Genomic DNA, 25,839 nt, shown 5'->3' on the forward strand with positions numbered 1-25,839 from the left:
AAGCTGTTTTGGAAAGTGGAACTGTGCTTCACCCATACTCACAGGCGTGCACACAGGGTGTGCCAGCTGTGTCTGGGCACACCCTAATCACCCCATGTGGTGCAGATTCCCCCCTGTTATGATTGATTAGCAATACAGCAAAAATTATCCCCGTAGCATACAGCCTGCCAAACGCAAACCATTCAAGCGAATTGCACCATGCTACAACCTCATGAAATGCACATGGTTGCAATGGTGCAAGCTTTTAATGCTTTAAAACCAGGATATAAACACATTCTTACCCCCTATCAAAAGTCCTCTCAAAAGCAATCCACCACGGATCACTCTTCACAAGGCTACTGCAAGTGTAAATGAGCCCTGATAAGGTATTAAATTGCAAAGAGTTTAGAAACAATTTAAATTTTGTCTTTCTCTCTCAATGAGCCCTGGTTGATTGCGGTACGGGAAAGGCACAAGATTTGCGCGTTTTTTTCATATCGCACTGCGTAGCATTTGCACGGCGTCAATGCGATCTGCTGCCGCTGCTGGGGGGGGCAATGTCAGGTTAACGACACCTTGTCACAGACTGAAAAACGCAGTGCGATTTGCCAGAATTGCATTGCATGGGTGTTTACACCCATATGATACGATTTCAGGTGCAGGGAAAAACAAAAAGGGTCCTGCCCCATTTTGGTGCGATTTGGGCCATACAATTAATCACATGCAGTGTTCCGCACGCACCAGTGTGAACCTAGGCTGAAAATGCTTCCTATTCTCACACTGGTTTTCTGTGCTGACAGAGCCAAGTATGTAACCGCATAGCTGTGCGCAGACTATTGCATTAGGGTGTGCACCCCGAAGCTCAAACATGCATGTCTTTCTCTGCAGCCTCAGCTGCACTGGACATTCAAAGAATGGGAAGTGCTCTGTGCTGGGTGGCTTCCTGTTCAGTCACAAATGGAAGCATAGTAAACAGTTTTTACTATGCTTCGGTCATTGAATACAGTGAGCGTGTTCATTTAGAAAAGGAAGGGGCCGGTAAATGCATATTGATTCGCCCCTTCCCCTGCTCTCCATCCTGAAACATCCCCAAGAGCAGCCGGGGGAGAGGAGAGTAAAGGATGGGGCTCAACAAGGGGGGGAAGCCTGGGCAGTAGGGGAAGTCTGCACCACACAGTGATTAAGGTGTGCCCAGGCACAACTGGCACACCTATGTGTAACAGCCACAACTCTTATTAGAAGAGGCTTCACATAGACTTGTTCTGCAAAAGAGGGGGAGGAGGGGATGGTTATGTCTTTCTAGTTGTGTTGCTGAGTGCTGACTACTGACTGCACTAGGTTGAACACTACAGTAATATTTATACACCATGTGCGATTGCTGGCTTTGACCATAAAATTGAAGGTTGTTGGTAAAATTTCCAACTGCATATCCTTTTTCTGACTTCAGTTGTGCTCCATGGTTACACCCTTGTGACTCCTCTATAAAAAAAAAAAAAAAATTTTTTTTTCATTGTTTTTTATTAAGATTTTCATATTAACAGTAAAACAGTACAATACAATACGTATATAGATACAGGTAACATTTCTTGGTTCCTTCTATAAATGCTTCCAGTATGTAAATCTATATATCTCGGTGTACACTTTATATTAACCTTTTAACTGAATTAAATTGAGTATTTCAAGCTATTTTCATTAATTAACAAGAACAGGACGGGGACTAGGAGTCACCCCCCCCGCCCCAGACACCCCACCTGGGAGCAAACTGCGTCTGGGGAGGCCCCCCCCCCCCCATTCAGTAGCGCAGTCAAGCTTATAGAGTAGTTGTTTCATGGAATTCTCAATTTTACTTCATATTTTTGTATTGCAAAAAAAAAAAAAAAAAAAAAGGTTTTATTGCTTAGATCTCCTCCTCTAATCATCTGTGAGTGTTCTCATTCGATGTGCTTAATAGCAGAATAACCTCTGGCCATAGAACTCACTTGACATTTCCGCTACGTCAATGTGTTAATTCATACGAATTTCCAAGCTTTGGCAATGCTGATATCTATCCCGATTAAATATTTTGGGATGCTGCATGAATATGTAGTTCCTCTATTCCAGTCTGATCGCTCTTATATTCCACATATCTTGGTAGGACTTTGAGTATGGCCTTCTCCTTTTCCCTGAAGCCTACTGAAAGCTAAACTCGTGTCATATACACTCACCAGCCACTTTATTAGGTACGCCTTGCTAGTATTGGATTGAACCTCCTATTGCCTTCAGAACTGCCTTCATTCTTCATGGCATAGATCCAACAAGGTGTTGGGAACATTCCTCAGAGATTTTGGTCCATACTGGCATGATAGCATCACGGTGCTCTATTGGATTGATGACTGCTGGAAGGAGCGATCAGAAGATGGGTACACTGTAGTCATAAAGGGATGGACATGGCCAGCAACAATACTCAGGTAGAATGTGGTGTTTAAATGATGCTCAATTGGTACTAAAGGGCCCAAAGTGTGCCAAGAAAATATCCCCCCCACACTATTACACCACCAGCCTGAACCGTTGATACAAGACAGGATGGATCCATGCTTTTAGGTTTATGCCAAATTCTTACCCTACCATCTGAATGTCGCAGCTGAAATTAAGAGTCATCAGACAAGGCAACATTTTTCCAATCTTCTATTGTCCAATAGAAGATTGGACAATATTGTCAGTTTCCTATACTTACCTGAAAGGAGTGGCACCCGGTCTGTGCTTCTGCTGCCGTATTCCATCTGCTTCAAGGTTCTTTGTGTTGTCTGTTCAGAGATGGTAATAAGATAAAATTTATTGTCATTGTAAAACAAATCACAATGAAATTACATTTCTACTCCACACATTATTCATACATCACAATTTCGGCATACCTTGGTTGTAACAAGTGGCTATTTGAGTTACTGTTGCCTTTCTATCATCTTGAACCAATCTGCCCATTCTCCTCTCACATCAACAGGGCATTTTCGTCCACACAACCGCCGATATGTTCTCTTTTTCGGACCATTCTCTGTAAATTCTAGAGCTGGTTATATGTGAAAATCCCAGTAGATCAGCAGTTTTTGAAATACTCAGACCAGCCCGTCTGGCACCAACAACCATGCCACGTTAAAAGTCAAAGAGTTCCGCCGAAAAAAAAATTAAGTCAGCAGCTACAAAAAGTGTAGCTGCTGACTTTTAATAATCGGATACTCACCTGTCCCACGGTTCAGTGATGTGGGCGCACAAAGCCCAGCTCCTCTCCCCCCTCCTTTCCTGGGCGCCACCACTTTTACTATGGGCTCCTGGCTGTGGATTCACAGCAGGGCACACACTGCGCATGCGCGAGCTGTGCTGCATGCTGTGAATGGCCGGGCAATCTCCTGGCACCTGTGACGTGTCCCAGAAGATTGGAGGGAGGGGAGAGGTGAAGTTCCTTCCGGTGTCACGGAGCCCTGTGAGGAAGTAGGAGCTGGATGCCTCTAAAGAGGGTATCCGCTCCCCCCACACCCCCCACACCCCAAAAAAAGACATGCCAAATGTGGGGTGTCACCATCACTTAAAGCGAAAGTTAAATTTTTGGGTGGCACTCCACTTTAAATTCCCTTTTCTTTCATATGCTAAAGCTCAGTTTCACAACGTGGTGAATACGACTTACTGAAGTTGAAACTGAGCATCAGAATGGGAAAGAAAGGGGATTTTAAAGCAGAGTGTTCTCTCCTGAAAAACTGACCAGAGCTAGGACTACACCAATCTAGGCCAGAGACCCGACCCTCTGGCCAGACACGATGCAGCACCCATCCTCACCAGGAGCACCCTTCCAGACGGCTCAGACTCAACCATTGATCGGCCCCCAGTATCTGTCGAGCAGCTTGATGTAGTCCCTGCTGAAACCGCCCCTCCAGGCACAATTGCGCCATTGGATTTTCATAGCTCTCCCCTATGGGAGTAGCACAGCGCCTCGTTTGGCAACTGATAAGATCAAATACTATACTTGATCTTAACCAAAAGGCCAAGAAGCGTGCTGGTTGTGGGGGTCTGTGGGTGGGGAGGCTTATCGAAATCTGGAAGCCCCCTTGAACTAGCGGGCCCCCAGATCTGCCCCCCCCCTGTGAATGAGTATGGGGTACATTGTACCCCTACCCATTCACCCAAAAAAGAGTGTAAAAATAAATAAAACAAGTACACAGGTGACAGTCCTCTATTAAAGTAGTTTCAGTGTGTCTTCTTCCTTGGGTTCTTCTCACTGCGCTGATGTCTTCTTCCTCTGCCGGTTCTTCTGGTTCTTTTCCCGATGCTAGCTCCCACTCTTGTTAGCTCTAGCGTGTGCCATTAAGTATAAAGCCATGGGACGTTGGCCATCTGGTGACTTCATCTGGAGACCCCGCCTCTTGTGATGTCACCGCCCCATCATTCCCGGGCTGTGATTTCACAAAGGTCTCCAGAAAAAGCACATGATACAAATGTTATAAATTGAGTTGCAGTTCAGTGAGTAAAATAAGTATTTGATCCCCTACCAACCAACAATTCTGGCTCCCACAGACTCGCTACAGTATGTGTTCATGTGGTACACAGATTAGTCCTTTCAATTTAAGAAGGTGCTCCAATGACAACTCGTTATGTGTAAAGACCCCTGTCCACAGAATTTTTCTTCCATTCAAACCTCACCATCATGGGCAAGACCAAAGGACGTCGGGGACAAGATTGTAGACCTGCACAAGGCTGGAATGGGCTACAAGACCATCAGCAAGAAGCTTGGTGAGGAGACAACTGTTGGAGCATCTATTCACAAATGAAAGAAATACAAAATAACCATCAATCGCCTTCGGTCTGGAGCGCCATGCAAGATTTCTCCTCAATTTCGAGATCAGTCCAGAAGTACATGGGGGGAGCTTGTGAATGTTTTCAAGGCAGTTGGGACCACAGTCACCAAACAAACCATTGGTAACACAATACACGACCATGAATTGAAATCCTGCAGCGCCCGCAAGGTCCCCCTTAAGAAGGCACATGTACAGGCCCATCTGAAGTTTGTCAGTGAACATCTAAATGATTCAGAGAAGGCGTGGGAGAAGGTGTTGTGGTCGGATGAGACCAAAATAAAGTTCATTGGCATTACCTCGACTCGCTGTGTTTGGAGAAAGAAAAATGTTGACTGACCCTAAGAACACTATCCCTACATTCAAGCACGGAGGTGGAAACCTTATGCTTTGGGGCTGTTTCTCTGCTAAAGATGGCCGACTTTTTCCGCATTGAGGGGCCAATGGACAGGACCATGTAATATAAGAACCTCCCTCAGCCAGAACACTGAAGATGGGTCATGGATGGGTTTTCCAGCATGGCAGTGACCCAAAACCTATCACCAAGGCTCCAAAGGAGTGGCTCAAGAAGTACATTAACCTCTTCGCACCCACGCTATAGCGAAAAGAGGCTAAGGCTACAGCGTGAGCCTAAATTGCCCAATAAGACTCGGCTGAGCACAGATCGGAGTAAGAGGACGATCCCGACCCCTTACCACGTGATCAGCTGTCAGCCAATGACAGCTGATCACATGAAGTAAACAGAAGATCGTAATTTGCTTTTTTTTTTTTTCAGCGTGAGGAGAAAAAAAAAAAAGCAGATTACAGGCTTCTGTCAGGGACATTGGTCCTGCACACGGACACCCACAGTGCCTATCAGTGTCGCCCATCAGCGCACATCAATGAAGGAGAATAATTACCTGTTTGGTAAATTTTCTAACAATCTATGAAACTGTTTTTATAATTTTTCAAAATGTATGGCTTTTTTTTTTTTAAGCAAAAAATAAAGAACCCAGCAGTGATTAAAAACTAACAAAAGAAAGCTTTGTGTGAAAAAATGATAAAAATGTTGTTTGGGTACAGCGTTGCATGACCGCGCAATTATCTTTCAAAGAGTGACAGCGCTGAAAGCTGAAAATTGGCCTGGCAGGAAGGGGGTTTAAGTGCCCAGTAAGCAAGTGGTTAGGGTCATGGAGTGGCGTGGCCAGTCCCCAGACCCTAATTCTATAGAAACTTTATGGAGGGAGCTGAAACTTTGAGTTGCCAAGCAACAGCCAAGAAATCTTAAGGATTTAGAGATCTGTAAAGAGTGGACCAAAATCCCTCCTGAGATGTGTGCAAACCTGGTACCCAACTACAAGAAATGTCTTACCTCTGTGATTGCCGACAAGGGTTTCTGCAACAAGTACTAAGTCATGTTTTGCTTGGGGATCAAATACTTATTTTACTCACCGAATTGCAACTCAATTCTATAACATTTTGTATTGTGTGTTCTTTCTGCATTTTTGGTTGATATTCTGTCGCTATCATTTAAAATACATCTATGATAGAAATTATAGACCCTTCATTTCTTTGCAAGTGGGCAAACTTACAAAATCTGCAGGGAATCAAATATCTCTCCCCCCCCCCCCCCCCCCCCCCCATTGTATATACTGCTGATGAGAGAAAGTATTTAGCAGTTTATATTTACTAAAACTATTGTATTTCCATATACTGCGGGAGAGCAGATATAGTGAATGTAGGGTCCTAGGTATAGTAACACTTTAATTACAAATATCTAACACCGGATCATGTAAGTAATCCTGTATTCTATAATTTTTTTTCTAAAATGAAGATGGTCTACAAGTAATGAAACAAGTGAAATACAAAATCATCTTACCCACTTGTAAAACATTCAGAAATGTTTAACTTGACCAATAACCATAACCTTTCAATTACATAGCAAGTGTTGGATTGGAAGGGGAGTGATCCATTGTGTATGGGTCACTGGCAATGAAGGCTTGCCATGGGAGAAGTAATGGAACATGCTGCAAAGTCTTATTATTTTGTTGTAAATTGCCAACATTTTTCAATAATAACTAAAATGGACAAAACATTCCCACTAGACATGTGGAAATACAAGAGACATTTTAAGAAAACGCCTTATCAGATTATGATTTCCCTGTCAAGCCACTGCTGAAGGTGTCTGTGGTCTGCATCTTCATAGGCTGAACATAAATGGAGGGCATTACGATTCTGACAGCCTTCCCCTGTCTATATTGGCCTTTGTGTTTTGGGAGTTTGGTTTACAGTTACAGAGAATGGCAATCATGATCATCTGCTATAAACATTAACACGTTCAAAGGTTTGTGTTTTTTGGTTTGTGTTTTTTGGTTTGTGTTTTTTGGTTTGTGTTTTTTGGTTTGTGTTTTTTGGTTTGTGTTTTTTGGTTTGTGTTTTTTGGTTTGTGTTTTTTGGTTTGTGTTTTTTGGTTTGTGTTTTTTGGTTTGTGTTTTTTGGTTTGTGTTTTTTGGTTTGTGTTTTTTGGTTTGTGTTTTTTGGTTTGTGTTTTTTGGTTTGTGTTTTTTGGTTTGTGTTTTTTGGTTTGTGTTTTTTGTTTGTGGTTTTTTTTCAGCATTCACGGTTTAATATCTGGTGATCCTGCCTGCCTTTGTTGAGACTACAGGTGGCGTGTCGGCACATTATGCAAAGGCAAGGTCCAGTAATGTCACTATCAGGTACGTGATCATAGGCGTGTGCACAGGGTGTCTGGGCACACACTAATCATCTCATGCACATTAGCATGATCGCTCTGTGTGCCAGCGAGAAGATGGGCAAGACCTCCCTCTTGCCCTCTCTGCCATAAGTGCTTACTCCTCTTTCACTGTGTTGGCAGGGAGATCAATGTGCCAGGGCCACATATATGTAGACCCCCCCACACACACACACACACACACACACACACACACACACACACACACACACACACACACACACACACACACACACGTGTTTCTGATCTTTAGGGTGCACACTCTAATGCAATAGGCTGTGCACACCTATGTACATGATGTAGAGTATAGCTGTACAGCCAGTGTAGAAGTCATAGGTGCGTGCACCCCGAAGCTCAAACACACATGCATCTGCCTGTGTGTATCTATATGTATAAGAACTTCTTCTCTTATGGCAGAGCAGGTAAGAGGGAGGTCTTTCCCATCTCCCTGTTGACACACAGAGCAATAATGCTAATGTGCACTTGGTGATTAGGGTGTGCTCGGGCACACCCTGTGTGCACGCCTATGGTTGGAGCAAATACAAGTGGACAAGAAGTAGCTAAAAGAAGTTGTAGCATATGATGACAGTCCCATTTTGTACTCGATTTTGCTACTTTAGGTTTTATGGCTCAAACGGCCACTGCCTCAATCTATAACTGGCCTTTGCAGCAAGGAGCACAAGAAAGAGTGACACATGTCAAACAAAACCAAAGAAAATTCCCAGCTCAACTTACCGACCAGTCTGCAACCAACCGAACTATCCTGTCTAACAGTATGCATTAAAAACAGGGGTTTAGTATGCACACGTTTGCAAACACATGCATACGCCGCAGAGCCACTTCTGGGATGTGGCTCTGCAGATTATGAATGTATTTGCAAATGTGTGCATACTAAACCCCTGTTTTTAATGCATACAGTTAGGATTATTTGGTTGGTTGCAGACTGGTCGGTAAATTGAGCTGGGAATTTTCTTTGGGTTTTGTTTGACATGGTTTTTATTGTTATCTGAAATCTTAATATAAAGATCAATAAAGAGAGGTTGTAGCAGCACTGAGATGTAACAACGTTTTAAAAAGTGATTGTTTTGATACAGTGCTTCAGCAAACTAAAGTGGTTTCTGTATCTTTTGTAGGTTATTTGCAGTCAGCCTGAAGAGTATAACCGCCTGGGAGTTATATGTAATGGTACAAATGAAGGTCCCCTACTGCGAAGCCCCGGGCGTCACGACAGAAACCGGACACCTCGGTTGCCCACTTCCGCCGATGTGGAGGCCTGTTTATCCTTAACAAATTATGAGACTGGAGACATGGATCGATCTGCCAACTTCAGCTTCAGGAACACTTTAGAAGGTAGGGATGTATCTCTGCTTGTTCATAGGGACACACAAGATTGAATCCAGACCTTTCCATGGCTGGATGTGAACACAGTTGGCAGCATTTGCACCCCAATTTCTGGGTTTTCTGAAAAGAATGTTACTGTGCACAGGGCAAATCTCAACCTAAACAAGAGCATATTAAAGTGGTGGTAAACCCTCACATATACCCACAGAAGTGACTGGCCTCGGGTGATAGATGAAACCAATTCTCCTACTTAAGCTGTACTTGTTTATCTGCTGCTCTCTCTCCTCTGCAGTCTCCTAAAGCACACAATTTACACAGCATTACTGAGCTCCAGGGGGCAGGGTTTCGACATCACACACTGCACAGCATAGAGTAGGTGTAATCTGACTCCTGAGTGGAGGGAAAGGATACTCTTCCATCTACAGCAGTGGTTCTCAACCTGGGGGTCGGGACCTACTCGGGGGTTGAATGACGATTTGCCAGGGGTCACCAAATCCTGGGCTGTTCCTGAAGCCTGCACCGCTCTCCCAGCCTTTTCGTGGCCACCCAGAAGGGCTGACCGTGGAGCCTGTGACCGCCTAGCTGTGCTGTTCCTGGAGCCCGTGGCCGCCCACTCAGCCTCTTCGCTGCCGCCCATTCAGTTCACGGCTGGGGGGCAGAGACTAGAGGTCAGCTGACTGGTGAGGAATGTGAAGTGGGAGGGGCTGGAGGAGACCCTATCTCCTGATTTCAGCATAGTTGTCACTGCTACGAGACACCACAAAAGTCAGAGACACAGTGAGTAACACTACCTGCGATTATAGTTGCCATTAAAAGTCCCCACTACAGTTCTCAGATCAGCAGATGACCTTGATCAAAAGCACCTAAGTTGGCTGATCAGAACTCCCCCCAGCATTGGAAGGGAGAGGAAAAGAGAGAGGAACAAAGAAAAAGGGAGAGAAAGAATAAGAGAACAAGAAACATGGCTAGAGAGAGGGATGGGGGGGGGGGGGGAGAAATTAGGATAGAGAGAGAGATAAAAGGGAAAGAAAAGAGAACAAAGAGAGAGGGGTACACCCTAAAATGTACCATGAGGGGTTTTAATACTGTACAAGTGGAAGGGACTCGGGGGGGCGGTAAATGTCCGTGGGTTAGGGGCTCAAATTACTTGTCTTGCCTTGGGTGCTGACCACCCACACTACGAAAATAATTTTACTGTTAGGGGTCCCCACAACTTGTGAAATTTTATCGAAGGGTCACGGCACTAGTAAGGTTGAGAACCACTGATCTACAGTCTCATAGGGAAATGTGCACAGCTGAGGTTGTCAATCACTTTCTGTGTGCTGGAGGGGGGGGGGGGGGGGGGAACGACGACTCCTTGTCCATGTTTAACTGGTGTTGGCATAAATAAGGGGTAGGCAACCTCAGCACTTCAGTTGTGGTGAAACTACAAATCCCATCATGCCTCTGGGAGTGATGCCTGTGGCTGTCAGTCTTGAAATGTCTCGTGGGGTTGTAGTTTCACCACAGCTGGAGCATCAGGGTTGCCTACCCCTGGCAGAGATGGTTAGAAATGATTCATGCAGATAGCAGAAGAATGAGAGAGCAGACAGGAATCACACTGGGTGCTTTGGATTGAGGCTAGTATAGAGAAATATGCTTTCATTTTTCATTTCAACCACTTTAACCAGTTCCAGTTTAACCAGTGGTTTGGTTATCCTGACGGCTTGTCAGGATGTGACAATTGCGGGATCATTCAGCGCAATCTCTCACCGGCCGTGTCCATGGGACACGACCGAAGACCAATCAGAGTACGGCTCATCGCTAGTACCATGTGACTGGCGTGACCAATCATAGTAGGTCACATGACAGCTGTATACAATGGATGGCTTCCTTTCATGTCATTCATTGGATTAAAACGGTCGCTAGCTGTCATTGGTCAGTGTGATCATATAGTACTGACAGGGCCAATCGCAGCCCATCTGTACCATGTAATTAGCTCTGGCCAATCACAGCTAACCAAAACAAAATAGACTGACTCATTGTCATTGAGTAAAATGCTTGCTCATAGCAATCTAATGAACTGCTATAAACAAAATATGTTAAAAAAAACCTAGTAGTACCTTGTTACCATGGTAACATTATATTGCTCTGGTTAATGTGTGTTAAAAAAAGAAATTTAATAAAAATAAATTGAAAAAAAGATTTTTTTTTTTAATTTGTACTGTCACCAGTCAGTGTCCCTGATTCCGGCCACATCTATTATATAACGCCGTACTCCACTGGCGACACTATGTAAAAAAGTGTGTATATATTATATTATATTATATTATATTATTTATATTATATTATTTATATTAAAAAAAAAAAAAATTATATTTTTTCCATTTCTTCAATTTCCAAATAAATCTGACAAATTACAACTTCAAAAAACTTGCCATTCCTCTTACGAAATAACTTGGATTGTCTACTTTCCAAAAAGGGGTCATTTGGGGGTTATTTGTACTGTCCTTGTGTTTTCGGGCCTCGAGAAATAGGCTGTCAGTACATCAGGATTGATCAATCTTCAGATATATCCCACTGTTTGTGGACTCTCTACCTTTCCTACAGACTAAATAACATACACTGATTTTGGGTTATTACCAAACAAATATAGCAGAATATATTTTGACCTAAATTTATGAAGAAAGATTATTTGCAAAATTTTATAACTGAAATGAAGAAACCTTTTTTTTATATTTTATTTTTTTTTCAGTCTTTTTGTTTAGCAAAAAAAAAACCCAGTACTGATTAAATACCACCACAATAAAGCTCTATTTGTGTGAACAAAATTAAAAAACTGTAGTTTGAGTACAGTGTTGCATGACAGAGCAATTGTCATTCAAAGTACGACAGCAATGAAAGCTGAAAATTGGCCCGGGCAGGAAAGGGTTAAAAGTGCCCACTATTGAAGTGGTTAAAGTAAAATTCTCATTTGCAGAGTGACAGGCATCAATGCTAAAAGGGGAATCAAGGGTAGTCAGTGTTCTATAGGGAGCATTGGTGAACCAGTCATTTACCATTCAAAAAGGCAAATCTTTAAAGTGGGATTCTGGGCAAAAGCAAAAATCAGACACATGGTACAGCCTGTAACTAGCAGGTTTTGGTTTTCCCACCTTAATTACCGCCTGATCAGCCATAGCGGCGTGCGCACATGGTATGCCAGGTGTGCCTGGGCACACCCTAATCACCTTGTGCTGCACAGATCCCATCCCACCCCCCCACCCCCACACTGCTGCTTGGCTGCAGAGAAATGGGCTAGGGAATCTGTCTTGGACATGTGCATAATGAAAAAAAGTCATTAATCTAGTTTTGTTAAATTTGGTTGGTTCGTTCAATTCGTATTCAAAATGCGAATTCACTGATCTATAGTTTGTTTGAATTTTTTTTAATTCAAAATATTCAATTTGATAAATTTTGAATCTTCTTAATCAAATGATTAAAATGACTCTTTAAATCACTTTTTGGCTTAAGAGCCCTTGCACACTGGGGCGGTTTGCAGGCGCTATTGCGCTAATAATAGCGCCTGCAAACCGCCCCGAAAGTGCCGCTGCTTTCATTCCAGTGTGCAAGCCCCGAGGGCTTGCACACTGGAGCGATGCACAGGCAGGACGGTAAAAAAAATCCTGCCAGCAGCATCTTCGGAGCGGTGAAGGAGCGGTGTGTATACCGCTCCTTTACCGCTCCTGCCCATTGAAATCAATGGGACGGCGCGGCTATACCTCGGCAAAGCGCCTCTGCAGAGGCGCTTTGCGGTGGTATTTAACCCTTTCTCGGCCGCTAGCGGGGGGTAAAACCGCCCCGCTAGCGGCCGCATACCGACGGTAAAACGCCGCTAATAATAGCGGCATTTTACCGCCGACGCCGCCCCCCGCCCCAGTGTGCAAGGGCTCTAACTAAAACCACTTTATTTCGAAATGGTACTCTAAACACACATCCAGTCTGTGACTTCAGCAATCTGTGTACAGTTAGAATTCGACTGGAGTTCGATGTAAAATTCGTTTCGAATTTCCGAAACTTGGATGAATTTCGTTTTGTTGTTCAAAGTATTTGGTAAAAATTGTTTATATTGTAATTTGGGTATTCAGATATAAATCTCTATATAAGGAAAAATTTGTCCGAATATATATTTGAAACAAAATCACACATGTCTACTGTCTCCTGTCCCTTTCTGTCTCAAAAGTGAGACATCGGGTGTGTTTAGACACCTGATATTTCACCAAAGCCCCCCCCCCAATAGGGCTTGTAAAAAATATAGTATTGTAAAATATATAAACTGTAAGAAAGAATAAATATATTGTAAAAAAAAAGTAGTAATAAAAATCTGCCCTACTGACCACTCCTCTACTGTCACTGTCCACTGCCCACACGCATGTGTGTTTGAGATTTGGGGTGCATGCCCTAATGCAACAGAATCCGCAGACCCATGGGGTCAACTGATTATTTATTTCCATTAAGAGGGGCACATTGTTGCATGGTTACATAGCAGGTGAGGTTGAAAAAAGACACAAGTCCATCAAGTCCAACCTATGTGTGTGATTATGTGTCAGTATTACATTACATATCCCTGTATGTTGTGGTCGTTCAGGTGCTTATCTAATAGTTTCTTGAAACTATCAATACCCCCTGCTGAGACCACCGCCTGTGGAAGGGGATTCCACATCATTGCCGCTCGTTGTTCTTTCTGCAGTGAAATCGCTATAATGGTGTCACCCATAGTACAGGGGAGGTTAGAGACACGTGCTATCAGAGAGAAGTTGGATTAGAAGAAATAAGTTGGTAAAGAAAAAGGAGGTTGGGTGGTGGGACCTAGTCCTGGAGGGGAAATTGTAGGTGAACTTGCCACTAATGTATGAGTATGAACTGATATTAATGAACTATTTACCTGGAGTATGGACTTCTTACAGGTTTGAACCCTCCCCTGCTGTTTTGGATGGAATCTGGTGATTAGCTCCTGTTATGGAATGTTGTATGTTAACATGGTGTTTTGTTTTTTTTTTTTTTTTTTCTTTTTCTTGTTTTGACCAGGGTATGCTGTTCCAACCTCAGGAATCGCTAACAGATCACAGAGCAGTATGCACAATTCACTTCACGTCTTCTTGAATGGCTCCATGTCCATTGTTCAGGGATCTGCAAATGACCCCATTTTTGTTCTTCATCATGCATTCGTTGATAGGTAAGTCTTGAGCATTCTGCACAGCGATGTAAATCACAACTCCTTTCATGTAATGGTGCACAAGGTGACGTGAGCCTGTAAACGCCTTGGTTACATTGCCTCATAGCTACTATTGGTTATTTATTTCATTACAATGTTGCTTACGTTGGTGTACAGTGGGGAAAATAATTATTTGACCCCTCCCCTGCATATCTTGTAAGTTTGTCCACTCACCAAAGAAATGAAGGGTCTATAATTGTTCTAGGTGTATTTTAAATGAGACAGAATATCAACTAAAAATCCAGAAAAAACACATGATGCAAATGTTATAAATTGAGTTGCAGTTCAGTGAGTAAAATAAGTATTTGATTCCCCAAGCAAAACATGACTTGGAGAAACCCTTGTCGGCAAGCACAGAGGTCAGATGTTTCTTGGAGTTGGTGGCCAGGTTTGCACACATCTCAGGAGGGATCTTCTCTAAATCCTTAAAGCGATACCAAAGTCTTGTCGTTTTTTTTTTTTTTTTTTTTGTTTTTTTTTTTTTTGTTTTTTTGTTCAAAATAACAAACCTGTTATACTTACCTGCTCTGTGCAGTGGATTTGCAAAGAGCAGCCTGGATCCTCCTTCTTGGGTCCCTCTTCAGTGCTCCTCCCTCCTGTTGAATGCCCCCACAGCAAGCAGTTTGGGAACAGGCTGTGAAGGCTTCACTTCCTTGGTTCCCTTACCAGGAATGGTGGCGGCTGCACTCGACAGCTGATCTGAAGATCAGCTGGGGTGCTGACATTGCAGGTTCTTTGGACGGGTAAGTGTCCACATATATATAAAATAATGCAGCTGCTGACTTTTTTAATATATTTACATTTTTCGTGAGGGGGCTGGAGCTCCTCTTTAAAATGACAGGACTCATCTGTGTACCATTTGAGCACATACTGTAGCCAGTCTGTGGGAACCAGAATTATTGTTGGTTGGTAGGGGATCAAATACTTATGTTACTCACTGAACTCAATTTATAACATTTTGTATCGTGGTTTTTTTTTTTTTTTTTTCTGGATTTTTGGTTGATATTCTGTGTCTATCATTTAAAATACACCTATGATAAAAGTTTGAGCCTTCATTTCTTTGTAAGTGGACAAACTTACAAAATCTGCAGGAGATCAAATAATTTTCCCCACTGTAGCATATAGACAGGATGGGTTTCCATTCAGTGTGTAGCAAAGTCCCGGGCCCCTGAGGCCTAATGGTGACCTCCAGCGTTAAGGAGAGCTGACATCCTTCTGTGTAGAGTGGGTTACGAGGAATGGTGGGTGTAATGTAAGATGAAATGGTGGGCGCCAGATGCTTTATGAATGCAAAGAGGTTTATTGTCTCTTAAACAGCACTGTGGGAGAGAGGGTTAGGGTCAGGACACCCTTGGTTAGATGCAATGACAATTAGCAAACACAGACTTTTATAGGTAGACAGCTATACAGGTGAAGGCCTCCAGCCGGACACCACTTCTGTATAGGTAGGACCGCTGTCTCCTATGGCAACAATCTTGTAGTTACTAACGGCAATTGTATTCAACTATTTGAAACACGAACACTTCTCAGCTTACCCCACAATCACTCACTGTGGGTCTTTGCTTAACGAACTCCCAGTCTTTCACTAGACTTCGGATCCAATAGCCACTGCATCCTCTGAGCTTTTCCACTTCTAGCACTCAGTATCTTCCTCAAGCGCCACCCCCGCTTCCCTGCCGGGTCCCTGGCTTGGCACTCAGATACACTTCAAGCGTCACCCCTACTGACACATTACAGTAGGTCCCTGGCTTGGCACTCACTGATGCTCCACAAACATCACCTCTGCTGTCCCGCTGGGTCCCTGACTTGGCACTTGCTGAGGTTTTCCCACTTCTTCACCGTCCGCAGCTGGTGAGAAGTCTGCTCTGGTACTGTCCTCGGCTTATTCACAGTGGTCTCCAGTAATAAGGTGGATGGTCCCTTAGTGGCAACAGCTTCCCCTTTCTACCTCCGACCACAGTTGGTTCCTTGTCCGGCGAAACTGCTACTTCTGGTTGGACTACAAGCCTGCAGTCTCACCCCGGCGCTGCTCTCCTGCTTCTGGATAGGCCCTCAGACAGCCTAGCAGCCAGATGTCCCCGTGATAGGCTTCAGGCTTATGGGCTAGCAGCCCAGGGCAGCGTAACACACAGCCACCCAGACAGCCATCCAGGTGGCACAGAACCCTGATCACCTGACTCCACATATATTCCTTCATAGATTGGGGGAGGCTCTGGAGAAGTCCTGGAGGCAACCAAGGGAGGAGGTGATAGAGCTGAAGAGCAGGAGGCCTTGGGAGTAGTGACCCCCTGCCTCAATGGTCCTTTTCCGTGATGGAGTGACCTCCATTGAGCAATAGAAGGCTTCAAGAAGTGTCTGGAAACCTTATATAATATATACAGTATCTCACAAAAGTAAGTACACCCCTCACATTTTTGTAAATATTTTATTATATCTTTTCATGTGACAACACTGAAGAAATGACACTTTGCTACAAAGTAGTGAGTGTACAGCTTGTATAACAGTGTAAATTTGCTGTCCCCTCAAAATAACTCAACACACAGCCATTAATGTCTATACAGCTTGCAACAAAAGTGAGTACACCCTAAGTGAAAATGTCCAAATTGGGCTCAATTGGCCATTTTCCCTCCCCGATGTCATGTGACTCAATAGTGTTACAAGGTCTCAGGTGTGAATGGGGAGCAGGTGTGTTAAATTTAGTGTTATCACTCTCTCTCTCATACTGGTCACTGGAAGTTTAACATGACACCTCATGACAAAGAACTCTGAGGATCTGAAAAAATTTTTTTTTGCTCTACATAAACATGGCCTAGGCTATAAGAAGATTCCCAAGACCCTGAAACTAAGCTGCAGCACGGTGGCCAAGACCATACAGTGGTTTAACAGGACAGGTTCCACTCAGAACAGGCCTCGCCATGGTCAGCCAAAACAGCTGAGTGCACATGCTCAGCATCCTATCCAGAGGTTGTCATAGGGAAATAGATGTATGAGTGCTGCCAACATTGTTGAAGAGGTGGGGGGACAGCCTGTCAGTTCTCAGACCATACGCCGCACACTGCATCAAATTGGTCTGCATGGCTGTCGTCCCAGAAGGAAGCCTCTTCTAAAGATGATGCACAAAAAAGCCAGCAAACAGTTTGCTGAAGACAAGCAGACTAAGGACATGAATTACTGGAACCATATCCTGTGGTCTGATGAGACCAGGATAAATGTATTTGGTTCAGATGGTGTCAAGCGTGTGTGGCGGCAACCAGGTGAGGAGTACAAAGACAAGTGTGTTCTACCTACAGTCAAGCATGGTGGTGGAAGTGTTATCTGGGGCTGCATGAGTGCTTCCGGCACTGGGGAGCTACAGTTCATTGAGGGAACCATGAAGCAGAGCATGATCCCCTCCCTTCGGAGACTGGACCACAGGGCAGTATTCCAACATAATGACCCCAAACACACCTCCAAGATGACCACTGCCTTGCTAAAGAAGCTGAGGGTAAAGGTGATGGACTGACCAAGCATGTCTCCAGACCTAAACCCTATTGAGCATCCTCAAATGGAAGGTGGAGGAGCGCAAGGTCTCTAACATCCACCAGCTCTGTGATATCGTCATGGAGGAGTGGAAGAGGACTCCAGTGGCAATCTGAGAAAGCTCTGGTGAACGCCATGCCCAAGAGGGTTAAGATGGTGCTGGAAAATAATGGTGGCCACACAATATTGACACTTTGGGCCCAATTTGGACATTTTCACTTAGGGGTGTACTCACTTTTGTTGCCAGCGGTTTAGACATTAATGGCTGTGTGTTGAGTTATTTTGACAGCAAATTTACACTGTTATACAAGCTGTACACTCACTACTTTACATTGTAGCAAAGTATATATATATAGTAATGACACTTGCCACCTGTGGAGATTTCTCCAGCAGGGTCACAGATATTATTCAAAATTGGGGAAAGGTACTTGACGTTCCTCGTTTCACTGAACAAAATAGATGGGTGCATAGGAAGTGAGGGACTACCTTCCACAAGTGCAATAGCAAACATGGCACTTAGTACTAGCCTCTTGCAGGCCTCAGACTGGGAGGTGGAAGCACCAATCTGGTGTGCTGCAGTTCAAGGAGCCACGCTTATAGGTGGAGAGAGCAGAGTGACAATTGAGCTCACCAGGTGACCCCTGTTTGCGCACATCTGAAAGATCCTAGGGAGGTGAGTGGAGTAGCAACCTCAGCCTGGACTCCGACCAGGCCACGCCCCCCAACGGCGTGTGGATGGGGAAGAAGACCTGTAAAGCTGAACTTTGGGATAAGCTAAATAATGTTTAGATACACGAGTCATGTGTATTCTTCCTTGAATCTTGGTGTTGACAGATGTTGGAGTACACATGGTAAAATCCAAATAGATATTGGACCGCCATGAACTCCTCCATACACTCAAATTTTAATAAAATGAATTATACAGACCTTAATTATTACAGGTATTTACACTCATTGGCCACTTTATTAGGTACACCTGTTCAATTACTTGGTAACACAAATTGCTAATCAGCCAATCACATGGCGGCAACTCAATGCATTTAAGCTTCTAGACGTGGTGAAGATGACTTGCTGAAGTTCATACCATGCATCAGAATGGGGAAGAAAGGGCATTTATGAGACTTTAAACGTGGCATGGTTGTTGGTTCCAGACGGGCTGGTCTGAGTATTTCAAAAACTGCTGATCTACTGGGATTTTCATGCACAACCATCTCTCGGGTTTACAGAGAATGGCCTGAAAAAGAGAAACTATCCCGTGAGTGGCAGTTGTGTGGAGAAAAATGTCTTGAGGTCAGAGGAAAATGGGCAGACTGGTTTTGAGACGATAGAAAGGCAACAGTAACTCAAATAACCACTCGTTACAACCAAGGTATGCAGAATACCATATCTGAACGCACAACACATCAAACCCTGATGCAGATGGGCTACAGCAGCAGAAGACCACACCGGGTGCCACTCCTGTCAGCTAAAAAACAGGAAACTGTGAGGCTACAGTTTGCATAGGATCACCAAAATTGGACAATAGAAGATTGATCTGAGTCTCGATTTCAGCTGTGACATTCAGATGGTCGGGTCAGAATTTGTAAACCTGAAAGCATGGATCCATTCTGCCTTGGATTAACGGTTCAGGCTGGTGGTGGTGTAATGGTGTGAGGGATTATTTTTTTTGGCACGCTTTGGGTCCCTTAGTACTAATTGAGCATTGTTTAAATGCCACGGCCTACCTGAGTATTGTTGCTGACCATGTCCATCCCTTTATGACTACAGTGTCCCCATCTTCTGATGGCTCCTTCCAGCAGGATAATGCACCATGTCACAAAGATCCAATCATCTCACCACTGGACAATGAGGTCACTGTACTCCAATGGCCTCCACACTCACCAGATCTCATTCCAATAGAGCACCTTTGGGATGCAGTCGAACGGGAGATTCGCATCATGGATGTGCAGCCGAAAAATCTGCGGCAACTGTGTGATGCTATCATAGCAATATGGACCAAAATCTCTGAGGAATGTTTCCAACACCTTGCAAAAGAGGTTCCAACCCAGGATTACAAGGTGTACCTAAATAAAGTGGGCGGGCGGTGAGTGTATTTGATGTGTTCTTTACCTGTTGTTTTTTGCTTAAAAAAAAAAAAAAAAGAGAAAAAAATTCCCATGCATGTGTGTGGGTTTTTTTTTTTTTTTTTTTTTTTTTTTTTTTCCTTGGATTTAGTCTTTTGGACTAGAATTCTGCTTTATGGTTTTGCAGTAATGGTTGTTTAATGAGGGCCGTGATTCTCTGTCTGCCAGCTTTTGGCAGGAGCGTCATTTTGTGAAATTGAACCTGACAGTGAGATCTGAGAACTGCCATGATGTTTACAATTTGATGCCGTTCAGAAGTGTCTCCGCTGTGTTTACAATATGCATGTCCCCCCCGCTGCCTCTTGCATGATCGCATTCCTACCACGCGGCTCCCTCCAGACCTGCGAGGAGACGTTGTCAAAATTCCACATGAGATGGATTTGAGTTGCAATGGGAATGAATCCGGTCCCTGCGACGTTTCGTATTGCACACAATGATTTGTTGGTGAAGTTGGATTTACCGGCAGCAAGTCTGCAAAGAGGTTCTGCTGGGAGCAGTTCTTGGAGTACAAATTAAGACCAAAACAATTTAGGAAAAAAATGGATATTTTTCTTCGGAGGTTGGATTTATATAGATGTAAAAATGTGTTTTTTTTTTTTTTTCTAAATATCCAGCTCTACACCTTTTATTCATTGGTGATATTTTATCCAGGAGCCTGGCCAGCTGCTGTATGGAACAGGGTAGCTTTGGGCATTGGTCACTTGACTTGGCCAGGAACATTTTGTTTTAAAACTAATTTTTAGGAAGAAAGGCTCTTGATAACTTTAATGAACAATAAAAAATGAACAGTGGTGGGGGGCGGCCACCTAACAACCCCCCCCCCCGGTCGCTCAATCGTCAGCCCACCAGCTCCTCGCTTACCCCATCTAGGTTGCGGGCAGCGCTTCATCATCGTCGGCTTCACCTACTCGGCTTCCCCTGTGTCTTCTCCTCGGCGGCCAATACGATCACTTCTCGTCTCAGCCAATCAGGTCTCAGGACCCGCTTCCTGATTGGCCGGGATGAGAATCAGGAAGACAATAGCGAATAATCGATATTGTCACACAACTGGGTGGGCTCAGGGTGCAGTGCTCTGCACTCCGAGCCCACCCTTTTTTTAATATGTGAAAAATGTGTAGCGCTCAAATGACCATTAAAATGGAAATAACCTGAAAAGGTAATCAATGCATAAACGAGTATGTAAATACTCTGTACATACGATAAATGTGAAACAATCAATCCGTGAAGTATTATAACATCAAAAAAAATACTGGTTGTGCTAGTGAAACACAATGGAATGTAGAACATAGTCCCATATAGTCACCGCATATAAAATGGAAAGAATTCTTCTAGCCACGTATCAAGATAGGTAGGCTGGAATATGGTCCCGGTAAACCAGTGGGCATGCCTGTAGACACTTCCAAGGAATAAGGCAAGTAAAGATAAGGTACTCTTAACCAGCTGTGATGGACACACATACCGTATGGCAATGAGTCAAAAGGGCTTGTAGTCCTCCTAGGACTATCGCACTAGATACGCTGGTCAGTGGGCGACTCAAAACTGCAGGTGACGAGCGCTACACGTTATTTTTCACACGCACTTTGAACTTTCAGTGTTAGCTGTGTTCTAATTTTACAATTGCACATTGTTTGTTTTTTTGGTTTGGCGCAGTGTTTTCCCCCTTTTTTCTTCCCACTTCTTTTTTTTTAAGCCAATTAGAGCCTCAGATTCCAATCACGTGCTTCTAAACAAAAAAAAAAAAAACCCATTGGAATCCATGCGTCCATGTAGATTAGGGGGGGCAGCACCCCTTATGGATGGGCCACCACTGAAAATGAATAAAAAGTGAAAAGGTTTGTAATGTTTTGGGGGGGGGATTGGCAGTTGCTGCTACACCACTAGAGGGGAAGTGAGGAATTGATCCACAGATCATAGTCCCCTCTCCCACATTAGCTGCCAGAACAAAATATAGCAATGACCTCTGGTGGCCATCTTCGGTGAGCCTGTGTCTGACTGGACATGGGGGTTTCCTGAGATTTCGGGCAGCAACTTTGGCAAAGTAGATGTGTATTTGTGACTACTTGTGTAAGGCGCAGGATGTCTTTCTTCTGAATTTGGTGCTAATGCAATAGATGGAAGATCTCCCCAAGCCAATGTGTTCCCACCTCCCTGCCCAGAGCCGGAAGTGCCCCTCCTCACCACTTCCGCTTTCCCGGGGATCCAGTCAGGTGGAATCCAGTCGGTGTCTTCAGACAGAGGACAGGGTCCTCCCTGCTGCCTGTATACTAACTTTTGGATGGAGCTGCCCTGATCTGCCTGGTTTTCCTGGTCATCCTCTCCCTATATCGCTGATCTTATTAGGACGCCATTACGATTGTGTGCCTGGTCTATTTTACAAGCTGTTTCAAGCTTGCCGTTGGTAAGCATTCAATTAACCTGGTGGTGGATTTATTCATGTGGTGTCACTGGAAGGATCTATTAGCTTCATTGCCCTTTTTTGGACATTTTTTGAATTTTTCATTTGGACTTTATTTCACTGATGTGATATTCCATACGGTTTTATTTTCACATGTGTAGTGTTTAATATTTTTTCTTTTAATATTTATGTAGATCCCTCAGATCTATTTACATTTTACCTGTTTACAGCGCAGTTCCTATTCACCTACTATCTTATTTGATTGTGTATATCCCACAATTTTAGAACTGCTGCTATTTAATAATTTTAACTTTTTTTGTGTTAGCGCGGTAATTTTTCTTTTCAATAAATGGAAATGTGTGGCCTCAGCCAGTGCTGCCCTGGCCAAACCCTTTGACGCGTTTCACCCCGCCCACTGGGGCTTTGTCACTGACCTCTGTGACATTAGTCAGTGGGCTTGGCCAGAGCGGCACGGTCTGTCTGAGGCTACACACTTACATCTATTGTATTAGCACCGGTTTCAGAGTGTTGTCCTGAACCTTACATGCTAGCACTCTTGGAATGGTGAATCTGATGCCTGTTCCAATTTCCTGCACACCGGTAGGGAAATATTTCAGCCTCGACTTGGAGTGGCAATTCAAGCCCTTCCCGTTCATACTGACTGTTCGTTACACAAACAAGAAAATCAAGACTGTCTCGCCCGTCCCTTTAAGCCACAGCACACACACACCCCTATCCTGACTGCAATCCTTAAGTAGAATTGCAACCTAATCCTAACTTTTCTAAAAAAAAAAAATGCCTCCTCTTGCTACCTACAGTATGCTGACTAAACTCTAGATCAGTTGTTCTCAACCTTTCTAGTGCCGTGACCCCCTGATAAAATTTCCCAAGTTGCGGGGACCCCTTACAGTAAAATTATTTTCGTGGCGTGGATTGTCAGCACCCCACCCAAGACAAGTAATTTGCACCCCTAACCCACGGACATTTAGCGCTCCGAGTCCCTTCCACTCGTACAGTATTAAAATCCCTTATGGTACATTTTAGGATGTACCACTCTCTCTTCTCCTTTCTTTCCCTTTTTTATCTCTCTATCCTAATTTCTTGATTTTTTTTTTTTTTTTTTTTTCTTTTCCCCCATCCCTCCTATCTAGCCTTCTTTCTTGTTCGTTCTCTTATTCTTCCCCCCCCCCCCCCCCTTTTTCTTTGCCAACCCCCCCCTTTTCCTCTCCCTTCCATTTATTCTCTATTTTTCCTTCTCTTACTCCTTGGTGGGGGGAATGGGATAAGTGGCAGTGCTGGGGGGAGTTCTGATCAGCCAACTTAGGTGCTTCTGATCAAGGTCATCTGCTGATCTGAGAACTGTAGTGGGGACTTTTAATGGCAACTTTAATCACAGGTAGTGTTACTCACTGTGTCTCCGACATTGTGGTGTCTCGTAGCAGTGACGCCTATGCCGAAATCAGGAGATGGGGTCTCCAGCCCCTTCCACTTCATGTTCCTCACCAGTCAGCTGACTTCTAGTCTCTCTTCCCCCCCCCCAGGCTCCAGGGGCAGCCCTGCTGGGCGGCCGCAAAAAGGCTGGGAGAGCGATGCGGGCTTCGGAGCAGCCCAGGATTCGTGACCCCTGGCAAATCATCATTTGACCCCCGGGGGGGGGGTTCCGACCCTCAGGTTGGGAACCACTGCTCTATAAGAAAGATGTATATACTTATTTTCAGCCCACTCTGGTCCAGTCACATGTTCCCCTGTGTCAGTCAGTGGTGGCTGCAGGGAAGAGGTGATGGCGCTTGGCAACAGCTGGGAAATCTGGACATGCTGACCTCATCCATAAGCTATGCTTCGGCAATTTTCGCCACACCCTCCTCTCCGCTGCAGCAGCCATTGGCTGACACAGGGGAGAGCACCTGATCAAACCGGAGTAAGCTAATAGGTAAGTGTACAGTACATCTTTCACAAGTTAGCCAGCATACTGTAGGTGTTAGAAGGGGGGAGCGAATATATTTTTAAAACCAGTTATGTTTTTAGGCTGGAATTCTACTTTAACCTAACCCTTAAGGTAGGTATTAACGCTACAGGATAACATTTTGTTTGCTAAATCACTGTGTATCCCAAACAATTGCCATACCTTTGTTTAGCTTCCCAACACTGATGTAAACTTTTTCCTATCTTTTGTTGCACCTTGGCACTGCTGATCTCCTGCACTTTGTGGCAACTTCCTGTCCACATGTACCTCAATGTAAGACTGTATATGAATTTTCTGGGGGGTTTCCAGATGATGGCCACAATGGGCCATGTCTGTGTAATATGTATTGAAATGGTGGTCTTCATCGGAAACAGGACCCCAATCAAGCCAGAAGAAATAACTTATTATTTTTTCTTCATTTTCTGGAGATTATCCCATCCTGTCTCACAACAGTTATATAGATGCTGCTAATTCATACCTTCCTGGAACAGTGTCCTGTAGGCACACTTGTACCTAGCAAGGTCACTCCAGGGTTGAAGGAGGGTAGCCTCCAGGCCAGGGTTTATATGATCTGTTTCAGGCTGCCCTTATGATACTCTAGGTGAGCCTTTTTCAACCAGGGTGCCTTGAGGTTTCTTTAGGGGTGGCTTGGCAAAATGCCTACAAATTGCCCCAAAATTGTATAAAAGCCAGCAGGTGACTCAAGCCTGCCTTTTAATTACACAAAACCACTGGATTTTATTATTCACCATTTCAACCTTCCATCCACCGACATCCTAACATCCAGTGATGTCAGTAGTTGATAAGGGTGTTGATCACCTGCATAGCACCCTCATTTGACCCTCCCCTTGCCGTCAGCACTGGGGTAACATTAGCTGAGTGATGGGGAGAAACTGAGGGAGAGAGAAACAATGGAATACTAGTCCCAGTGTGCAAAAGGTGTATTTGCTTTAAAAGAATAAATCACCTCTGTTTAGTGTCCTATGTGTCGATGCTGCTGCATTATGTAAAACAATTAGAATGTTTTTTTACATTTCAGAATGGTGCGCCTTGAGACTGCCTGTAATTTTAAAGGGTGCCTTGACTGAAAAAAGGTTGAGAAACTCTGCTCTAGGTGAATGTGTTTTTTATTTTTTTTATTTTAGAAGGTGTTTTTATTTAAGCTTTTTCTTTAGCATACAAAACCGTTGCCATCTAAACCAGGATGATGGCATTAAAGTCTACTATACAGAGCCCACCAATGATAAGTAGTAAGATGATACAAGGTAAACCACCCATAAGGTAACATAGCCTTTAGCAGGAATAACCGTAATCGGCATTACCGTAGACATGGACAATGTAATTAAGTCAAGAACTAAAGAAAAGCAAAAACAATCGCATGCACAACCACATACACAACGCTCTCTCCAGACCCAGACAGAAGAATCCTATCTGACCAATTTAAAGGGAGAATTGTGAAGAAGCCAAATCTGCCATTTGAGAGGCCAAAATATCCAGCCAAGGTTGACATACTTTAGTACATTTTTTAGAACGGGCACGGTTACAGTTGGTTGGTAAGACCTAGCAGGAACTTGTGTTCTCTTATCCTGGTTAGTTTGTATTACCTTGTGTTGCCTGACCAATTTGTAACTAACACAGACAGTGTTAATCTAACCCGGTGTTCATTCGATTTAAGTGGGGTGTGTCAGCAGTAAAGCCAGTGGCCTAGATACCTAGAGAAGGAAACAAGTTTTAAAGG

At 44.0% G+C, this 25,839-nt stretch overlaps 1 protein-coding gene across 1 annotated transcript in view; it reads left to right on the forward strand.

The window, feature by feature from the left end:
• TYR (tyrosinase) overlaps positions 1-25,839 on the forward strand; it is a 45,913-nt gene that overhangs the window by 4,831 nt on the left and 15,243 nt on the right. The window contains exons 2-3 of the mRNA XM_073612965.1: positions 8,661-8,877; positions 13,915-14,062. Of these exons, the coding sequence (XP_073469066.1) occupies positions 8,661-8,877; positions 13,915-14,062 (365 nt within the window). The remainder of the gene's footprint in view (positions 1-8,660; positions 8,878-13,914; positions 14,063-25,839) is intronic.

Source organism: Aquarana catesbeiana, linkage group LG02, assembly GCF_042186555.1.
Source record: "Aquarana catesbeiana isolate 2022-GZ linkage group LG02, ASM4218655v1, whole genome shotgun sequence".
NCBI classification, from domain to species: domain Eukaryota; kingdom Metazoa; phylum Chordata; class Amphibia; order Anura; family Ranidae; genus Aquarana; species Aquarana catesbeiana.